Source organism: Actinia tenebrosa, unplaced genomic scaffold, assembly GCF_029948245.1.
Source record: "Actinia tenebrosa isolate PJP-AT-01 unplaced genomic scaffold, QUT_ActTen_1.0 PGA_scaffold12__29_contigs__length_12842862, whole genome shotgun sequence".
In the NCBI taxonomy this organism is placed as follows: Eukaryota; Metazoa; Cnidaria; class Anthozoa; order Actiniaria; family Actiniidae; genus Actinia; species Actinia tenebrosa.
Genome location: NW_028292572.1, coordinates 5,194,428 through 5,204,552, shown reverse-complemented (window position 1 = coordinate 5,204,552; position 10,125 = coordinate 5,194,428). Strand labels below are relative to the sequence as shown.

General features: G+C 38.7%; 1 protein-coding gene across 1 annotated transcript; it reads right to left on the bottom strand.

Moving 5' to 3' along the window:
* Positions 1-7,694: 7,694 nt before the first annotated feature.
* LOC148912074 (uncharacterized) lies at positions 7,695-10,079 on the bottom strand (the record flags this gene model as incomplete). Its single annotated transcript, XM_089027938.1, has 1 exon — positions 7,695-10,079. A coding segment is annotated over exon 1 (2,370 nt), but the record flags the coding sequence as incomplete, so codon positions are not given.
* Positions 10,080-10,125: the final 46 nt, after the last annotated feature.

Genomic DNA, 10,125 nt, shown 5'->3' with positions numbered 1-10,125 from the left:
ACGATCTCTCGAAACATGTTGTAGAAAGTTTGTTTGCTCACCAGTAAATTCCACCGATGCGAATCAAGATGTTCATTTGCTCTCAGTGAATTAATAACAACACAAGTCTCACCCATTGTACCAAGTTTCGTTATCATAGCATTCATTGTAATGATTATTCGCCGGAAATCGGCGAAAATGTTTGGTTCGTTAGTCACGTGATATGTGACGTCACGCCACGTCACGTGGTCTGATGATTGACAACACAACTCTCACCAATGCTACCAAGTTTCGAAACCCTAGCAATACATATACGTAGTGACAAAGATATAATAGGTCTGACAATAAACGAACAGAGGACCAAAATAATTGGACCTCGGGACAATGGTAAAAAAAGTCTCTTTTCGAATCTGGCAGAAGGAACACAATGGAGAATTACTTTTTCCTATTTTAAAAAGCAACTGTTTTGTAAATAGAATGCTATGAAAAATTTTGAATTGAAATTCATGTGTCTTTGTGTCAAGCGCACATCTATAGCGTACATCTAATTAATTTCATGTAGTGTGTTAATATAGCTTTGCTTCAAAAACTTTTTGCGCTGACGGAGGGGATATTTTCTTTGACATCACTATAGTATAAGCTTCTCTAGAACTTAAGAGCGGCTGTCCGTAAAAACCAGACATTAGGTGGCAACAGTCAAAAAATCGATTTTGTTCATACTTTGAAGTTAGATACCTTATCATGTGATATTAATCCCTGTGCACTTAGTTTTGCAAAATTCTTTTTTGTTCGGGAGAAATTTGAATTTTTATGCAGATAGGCAAATATGCTAATTTGACGACTCTGAAATTGAGATAAATCACCGATCTCGTGTACGAAATACAAACAATACTTGACCTTTCTAGCCTAATTAACTTCAAATATGGTATCTCTATATGCCCCACAATGATTTTCAGACATGTAGCTGTAACGAAGAATTTCTGGAAGAATCATTTGCAAGACACAGTCTTCGTGAGCTTAAAAGTACCCTCAAAACAAGTGAGAATTTTACCATGGCCGATACAACGGAAAAGCGAAATTTTCACTGTATGTGATGTCAAGATGATATGTTCAAGACTGTGAAAATTTTTTTTTAGGTAAATGTGTTTTTAAGCTTCTACGATCGATCAAATAAGCCTAAATACGTTGTTTCAGATAGGATCGTTTTTGCATAAATTAGCAAGTAAATGACTGCCAAAATTAAAATGATATTTTCCAAATCTTTTATAAGTCGTTTGAGACCTCAATACTTAGCAAATTTGAGTGATTTTTCTAAAGAAAGAGCAGCATTTACTCTCTACCGCTTCACAAATCATGAATTCTAGGTGTAGTGATGGCCATCTACACAAAACCGCGAAAGCGTTGCGTGACCACTGGCGGCCATGACCATTGGGGATGAAGAGTTCTCCTCAGAAACCTTATATTTTTACCGGCCCAGCCACAGTACTTGAGAACTAAACTTAAATTTCGAAGCCCCTTAAACTATGCTTTCTTTCAGAACAATACCTCCCCCCCCTCCCCCCCTCTTCTTTGCATAACAAATTTGTGTAATATAGGAATGCAAACTTTGCTCTTCTCAGGAACGCATCAAAAATAATAGATCGGCTCACGTTATACGCCCTCGCCATTGTGTGTGACCCCTGAGGTAACATTTGTCTAGTTTCAAAGTCGGATCCAGGATGTTTTTGAGGGGGGTCCAAAAAGTACATTCAATCAGTGACTTTATTTTTGAGGTCATACATACCGCTATATTTGTTGTAACCTTTCAGATCGCAAACTTAACAACGGGATTTGGCTTTCAAGTTATAAACCTACATAAGAGTCTTGACTTTCAATAGAAAATTATCAGTCATATATCTTATGTTAAAAAAGGGGAAATAGCGAGTTGTAAAGGGGGGTCCGCAGCCCTGGACCCTTCCCATGTTGGATCCGCTCTTGAGTTACGCGAGCGATTTCGGTAAGTTACCACATGAATCCCAAACAATATTGACTAGCGTCATATATATTGTATTAATTTAGGAAGCAAAAATTAATAACGTCGGTATAAATATTTTTTTTCTTATGAGGCGGCTTTAGTTGAAGTGGTTGTTTTTCTTGTGAAAAGATGTGTGCGGACAAGTGGCGCCAATGTAGGATTCTTTTCTTTTCTTATCCTTTTAGCTGGTGTCCACGCGTTGCTCACATCTCGTAACATGGGTTTCGAAATTGTTTCATCGTGTTCTACACAGCAAGCTCACACAGATCATAAACATCAAAGAATATGGGGTGCTGTATTAATAGGGCATTCTGTACTTCCTTGTTCATTTTGTCCAGAGCCTTTTCTGGAAGCTTGTCGTCTTCTTGTGTATCTATTTTAGCGGGGACGACCTTTTTCTTTGGCAATCGTGAAAAAACCTTATTCCACTTGTTTAGATGTGAGGGACCAATCAGGACTTAAAAAACGGACACCATCAGAATTCCTGGCTTTCCTCAAGGACTTTGAGGAAGGCCAAAAATGCTTTCAGTTCGACCCCGTTGAGCTGCGCCACTGTTGTACTTGCGGTGGTGATAAGCGATGTCATTTTTTTAATGTCGTTACAGGTAAAATGAGTGCTGGTATTATTCTTTTTTGGGGCTGAGAAAATAGGATATCATGCACTGCGATTCATAAACAAAAAACAAACAAAAATGGGAGTAGGATTAAGATTTGGGCAAAACATACTCGGGCTAACAATATAGGGATTTGAACTGGGATTTGGGTAAATGTTGAGCTTGGAAATGGGATTAGGAACCCCCTTCACGACCCTCCATATTTCATGGGAATACGCAGAGTTAATTAAGGGGGGAGTCCCCTCTATTAACTCTGGAATACGTCATCAGAGCCTTGCATAGATTTGAATGGCCTGGAGCTGCTAACACGAACGTTACACTTTTAGATAATAAAACATAAAGAGGAAGACGCACAAATCTAGTTAATAATTTATGTGGATACATTAAAAAAAACTCACATGCACACACAGTATTTATTTTCCCGCCGCCGGTGGTCACGCAACGCTTTCGTGGTTTTGTGTAGATGGCCGTCACTACACCTAAAATTCATGATTTGTGAAGCGGTAGAGAGTAAATGCTGCTCTTTCTTTAGAAAAATCACTCAAATTTGCTAAGTATTGAGGTCTCAAACGACTTATAAAAGATTTGGAAAATATCATTTTAATTTTGGCAGTCATTTACTTGCTAATTTATGCAAAAACGATCCTATCTGAAACAACGTATTTAGGCTTATTTAATCGATCGTAGAAGCTTAAAGACACATTTACCTAAAAAAAAATTTTCACAGTCTTGAACATATCATCTTGACATCACATACAGTGAAAATTTCGCTTTTCCGTTGTATCGGCCATGGTAAGATTCTCACTTGTTTTGAGGGTACTTTTAAGCTCACGAAGACTGTGTCTTGCAAATGATTCTTCCAGAAATTCTTCGTTACAGCTACATGTCTGAAAATCATTGTGGGGCATATAGAGATACCATATTTGAAGTTAATTAGGCTAGAAAGGTCAAGTATTGTTTGTATTTCGTACACGAGATCGGTGATTTATCTCAATTTCAGAGTCGTCAAATTAGCATATTTGCCTATCTGCATAAAAATTTAAATTTCTCCCGAACAAAAAAGAATTTTGCAAAACTAAGTGCACAGGGATTAATATCACATGATAAGGTATCTAACTTCAAAGTATGAACAAAATCGATTTTTTGACTGTTGCCACGAAATTTCGAATTTGTCTGGTTTTTACGGACATCCGCTCTTAAGGAAAATTTTAAGGAGAATTTATCTGAAATTTTATTTGTGTTGTGAATTTATCGTGAAGAGTAAACCAAAACAAGCTATTGCTCATGACGTTCATGTAAAATTCTTAGAAATAATCGCTTCGAAACCATCGCTATCTTCTCGGCTTGAAATTCTTGTTTACGAAATTGATAAATTAATATTTCTAGTTCGGCTGTCTTACAGCAGTCAACAAATAGAGCATGCGTAGACACAAACCTCTGCCACGTGATCCGCTAGCTCCGTCTTTTCATAATCACTTGACAACATAGTGACATTGATTGACATCTGGTAAATGATAATTGATTGCACTATGGATGTGAACCCCATAGCAGATGCCCGCAAAGGTTTCTTGGGTAAGTTCCTGAAGACCCCTGAGTACTATTGCGCAACTTTGTCATTTTGTCGCGGAGAAAAACAAAAAAACAAAGGCATTTTACGACTGCGATATCACAGGTACACCAGTAATTAACGCTATATCTCGCTATATGTCATATTATGGTAATATCTATTTCACGGTTGATTTTAATGATTACAACTCGCAGCATTTCACTTTCTATTAGAAACGAATAGTTAGTCATATTTGTTCTCATAACCTTTTTTTATTGGTCCAGTTTAAACCATACTCATGATCAGTTGCAAAACTTTCAAATCTAATATCTACATGCTTGGCTTTAATTTTGTATATGATATGCATGGATATAATAAAATGGTCTATTTATACGAGTACGAATTCTTCTTCATTTTCCAGAAAGGCTCTTCTTTACCTTTAATAAATGCTGTCAAAAGCCCATTTATACAACATTCAGATTGAACAATGGCCATTCGTGTCGTACCTTACCCTATACCTAAAACATGCGAATATGATTTTTTTAAAAGCTAAAAATGTTCTTAACACTTTACATTTTTCATTTATTACACTAAAGCATTGCTTAGATTCCTTACGATTCTGGTCTTTGTACAGCATGGGAAGCAGTTTGACTGAGTAGGCTTTGTACCTTGCTTTAAGAGGTCCTTGCTTTCAGAGTATTGTTGACGAGGTTGGTTGGTTGCCGGTTGATTGGTGCAATACTTAGGTGCTGTGAGTGATGAGTGAATGTTACGCCACAAAATGTAATAACTCGCACAAAATGTAATAACAACGCAAAATGTAATAACTTTTGACGCAAAATGTAATAACTTCAATAACGCATTTGGGTGATGCATCATGGAGTGTGATGTCATAGTACGCATTTGGGTTTATTTGTCATCATTTTAAAATCAAAACACTGATTACTATGAGGAAACAAATTTGAAATAACCTTTCTATAAACCCTGAGTAAGATAATTATGTTTTATACAGGATATCTTACTACCCCAGTAAATTTTTGTATATTTAATAATGCCTACAATGACATCACGCTAATTGATACTGGAAGTATAAACCTGTATATCTCCAAGATGCATCACTCAAATCATATAAAAATATTTTACTATTTAACTTTTAACTTCATGCCGAATCAATGCTGAAAACATTGAGTTAGGGGTCATAGGCACTTTAAGCTTCGTTCTATTGTATAACTTGGGATCTTTTCATTCATTCATTCATTTATTTTTTCTATTGAATTACGTAAACTGTGTCCGTTACGGACGGATTCGGACAGGGAAAAAGAATAATAAATTTAAATATTGGAAAAAGGAAACCATCAAAGGAACCCAGGGGTGTACGCTTCAGTTGTTTAATTAACTAACCAGATCATGCTCGGCTCAGTACTTTTATTGTTTACAGAAAATACTGCTTTGAATAACTGAATCAAACCATGGATAGTTAACCAAAATAATCTATTGCCCATTTTAAAATTTACGAGTTCTTAGAATTCCTCGCTATTTCTCGCAAGATTTTTACAAGTCCCAGGGGGGAAAATGGCCGACTCGACCTACTTCATGGTTTCACCAGATGTCGTAGGTTGGTATCATCTGCAAACAACCGAGGACTAGACCCTGGGGCCGGGTAAACTGGGATACCTGGGCGGCTCTAAGAATCTAAAGATGAAGTGAAAATAAGTTGTTAAAGGTTTCTAAAGACAGTGATATAGTGTACAGTGTATTATGTGCAGTGAAAGCCATTCTGGGGGAAAACGTTTTTGAATTCCAATAATATGAATCCAAGTTTTAGCATAAGTTGTCATATCTTAGACATCACTAAGCCTCCTTTAAGAACTAAGAATCGCTCGAGAATTTCCTAGGAGAAGCAAGTCGCTGAATTTCGAATTCTGCTAAATCAAAATGCTCCATTTAAAAAGTTTCAGCACGATTTGAGGCCGTTTAGTGGATTTTTTTTCCAAGTCCGCTCTTCTCTCCCAAAATTTCTTGTTACTTTCTCGCTTTTCTTTTTATATTGACGTAGTTTTTAAAAATAAAAAGTATGCGAAACAAAACTTTTAGGGGAAAAAAGGTATGAATTTGGATACTACCGATGAATGCCTCTAAGGCTGCGTTCGCAATGTATGGCAGAGGGGGGGAGGGCAGGTGAAATTGAGGGGGATCGGGAAAATTTGGTAGGGAAAAGGAGGGTGGGCAAATTTTTATCAGAACAATGGGGGGATGGACAATTTTTGGAAGAAGCTACAAGCCTTGCTTATGGGGGGGGGGGGGGGGGGGATCGAATTTTTTTGCATGACTTTAAGGGGGGTGTTAAGAATTATTCTGGACATTTGAAATTTTCACCTGCCTCCCCACCCCCCCTCTGCCATACATTATGAACGCAGCCTAATACCTAAAAATACACTCTGAACGGTAACGAACAACCCCGGTGATCAATCAAAGTTAAGAAGAAGAAGAAGAAGAAGAAGAAGAAGAAGAAGAAGAAGAAGAAGAAGAAGAAGAAGAAGAAGAAGGTGAAGAAGAAGAAGAAAGAAAGAAAGAAAGAAAGAAAGAAAGAAAGAATACCAACAGCGCAGGCAGAACGAAAGACTTGAGAGATACACAGGCAAGCCTTTACACGGAAACTACATCAAGACGTGCGAGGACAAGATGGATAAGGACAGCACTTGGCTCTGGCTAAAGAAAGAAGACATTAAAATAGAGACGGAAGGACTACTCACTGCTGCACAGGACCAAGCACTACCTACCAACTACTTGAGAAGCAAGTACAGCAGTAGTGATTCATCGCTGTGCCGGTTATGTAATGATAAGACGGAAACTGTGGAACACCTTGTAGCTGGATGCAAATTACTGGCAGGGAGAGAGTACAAAGACAGACATGACAAAGTGGCAAGAACAATACATTGGCACCTATGTAGGAAACACCAAATACAGTGCACTGCAGATAATTGGTGGGATCACGAACCAGAGAAAGTAGTGGAAAACAAAAAGGTCAAGATCCTATGGGATTTTAATGTTTACACGGATAAGAAGATTGAAGCAAGAAGACCGGAAATCATAGTCGTAGATATGAGCAAGAAGAAGGCGAAACTGATTGACATCTAAGTGCCTATGGAGCATAGAATTGATGAAAAGGAAATGGAAAAGATTGACAAGTACTAAGACCTAAGAATAGAAATAGAAAGATTGTGGAGGATGAAGACCATGGTAGTTCCGATAGTCATTGGATCTCTCGGAACAATATCAAAACAATTTAAGGATCATGTTCAGAGACTAGAACTTGATAGCATAAGCTTGTTAGACCTACAGAAATCTGTACTTTTAGGCACGGCACACATCTTAAGAAGAGTACTTCAGCTCTCAGGAGCCGTGTAGAATCTCGAGCTGAAGGTTAATGTATACCAGCAAAAGTGTTGTAATATTCTTATTTTGCTGTGAAATAAAGGAATAATAATAATAATAATAATAATAATAATAATAATAATAATAATAATGATTTTTTTTTTTTTCTTCTCTGCCTTTCCCAAAAGCCACGTGCATGAACGTCAAGGCGAGCATCAGAAGCTTTATTAGAACCTCTGGTCAGGATTTCTCCTGTAACTTCTTGAAGTACTGGTTCTATTTCAACGTCATTGCAGACCATGCTCAACAGTTCTGCTTCAAGATCGCGCAGCTCGTTGTGGCGCTGAATAACAAATCCGCCACGTCTACAGATCATAGCATGGTCCACATTAAACAAATCCCCGCACACACATACCGATGGGCTGTCAGTGATTTCCCAGTCGTATCTAAGTTTGATAGCATCTCTGAATTCTCTTTTGTTCAAATCGAAGTCCATGTCCTTGATGGGGATTACCGTCAGCCAATTAGATGCGCCCTTTTCTGTAGAAAGCTCAACAGCTCTCTTTGTCCTTTGGGGTAAGGAATTCTTCAAATTCTCTACCAACTCACGTAGATTTTCATCTTTCTCCTTACGTGCATTTTGCTGCAATTTTCTTATTGTAGTGTCATTTGGTGGTTTATGCGTTTGAGATATTATTTGTTCAGCAAGTGGAGCAGTTGTCTTGATTGACGTAGTGTGCTCTGAGGCTGCGACCTGACTTGGGTTTGTAAATCCAAGTCCCCCCATCCGCACTGGCAATGCCAGGATATCTCGCTCGATCGGTGTGCAATTGTGTTCTGTAATTGATGGTATTAACACATCCGCTACAGCACGCTCTAGTGGTTCTAGTAGATCTTCAATATCTGGTAGTGTTCTGAGGTAGTATGTCCATCGATGTCTTAGACCAAAGGTGAACCCTACGTAGCAGGCTTGGGGTTGTGATTTAGCAAACTCTGCTAACCTTGTTATTTGACTTATCCAGTCTTCCACTTTTCCATTCACGTATTCTTCAAGATATGTTCTTGAACCAAGCACAGCCCCTAGATGTTGGTGTCCTTGCGTGGTGACGTTGATTGATGTTCCATCAAAGACATCTCTGGCGGTTTCTTCTTTCTCTGGTTTAATGATCAGCCAGCATTTCTTTGCATTAGGATAGTATCCTAAGTCTGGTCCAGCCTCATTCAATGCATCCCACCACTTTTTTAATTCCTCTAGAGACCCAGCTCCACTCGCATCATCAGCAAACCAACATTGCTGCGCAGAGCTAGAGATATTTAGATGCATGAGCAACGGCTGAAGGCTGATTGCGTAGAGGCCCATGGCCAGAGGGTCACCTTGCGTGGTACCTTCTGCTGATTTCAATTCTCTTCCTCCCGTGATGAAAAGTCGCGCTGGTTCTCTGTATGTGTTTATTGCGTAGGTTGCTATGGTGGGACAGAGTACTCTGATATTGTGCAGAGCAGCAGCTCTATTCAAGGCATTGAACGCGTTCGAAGCGTCAATGAGCAATATAGCATCTGTATCATCAGCTTCGAATATATTATGCATTGCGTGAATCGCTGCTTCACTTCCGCATTTATGACCTGCGCAGACCTGGAGTGAACCACTGGCATCGATGACATCCTGTTTTAACACCTTCATCACGCACTTCCCGATTATTCTTCTGATCACTTCTCCGACACCAATCGGTCGAACTGCACCCCCACCTTTGTCTAATGGGATCAGCCGACTTGCTAGTAATGGCTCAATAGTATGAGGGTCACTACACTCTGTACATAATCTCCTAGTCAAGGTAGCTAGGGCATCACACAGGTTTGTGCTTGATTTTTTGAATGACTTACAGGCAAGAATTCTCTTAAAGCCAAGGGCATCCACGCCCGAGGGGCCGCCTGATCCCTTGGTTCTCAAAGCAGCTTCTCTGATCATTTCTCCATTGATTTGTTGGTATATAGAGTCTGGGACATCTTCAATTGGTCCGAATAGTAGTGATCCTAACTTTGCTTCTTGTGGTTTTGGATGTTTTTCTTGAAGTTGCATCATAACATCATCTGTTAATGGTAACACACCCTTACAATCATCCTCGCTAAGGTAACGCAAAGCCGAGTTTATTTGACCTTCCATGATGAGTTTTGCAAAGATTTTTGCTTTGTTTGGTGTATCAGCTTTCTGAAACTTTATAAGGCGACGTTGGATCATTTGTCCTTCTCGTACAAGCTTGTCTATTTCTTCCTCCTTCCACAAAGCCAACCGCTTCATTAAACATTCTTTGTGCTCTTTTGCTTTAGATTTCTGACTTGGTTTTTGTAGCCCTACCGCTAGAAGAACAAAGCCTGCCTTTAGAGCTATATGTTGCTTATCTGACCCATTGTTCCAGTCATTTATATGCATTGTTAGTTGATCGATGAAATCTTTTCCTACTTTACCGTATGGAACAAGGAAGGTATTTTCCCGCCATTTTGTGATTTCATCGTATGCATTAGTGATGGTTGATGTCATAACTGTTATTGTTGTTCCATTACTATTTCGACCCCAATTTAAATAATGATAATAATAATAA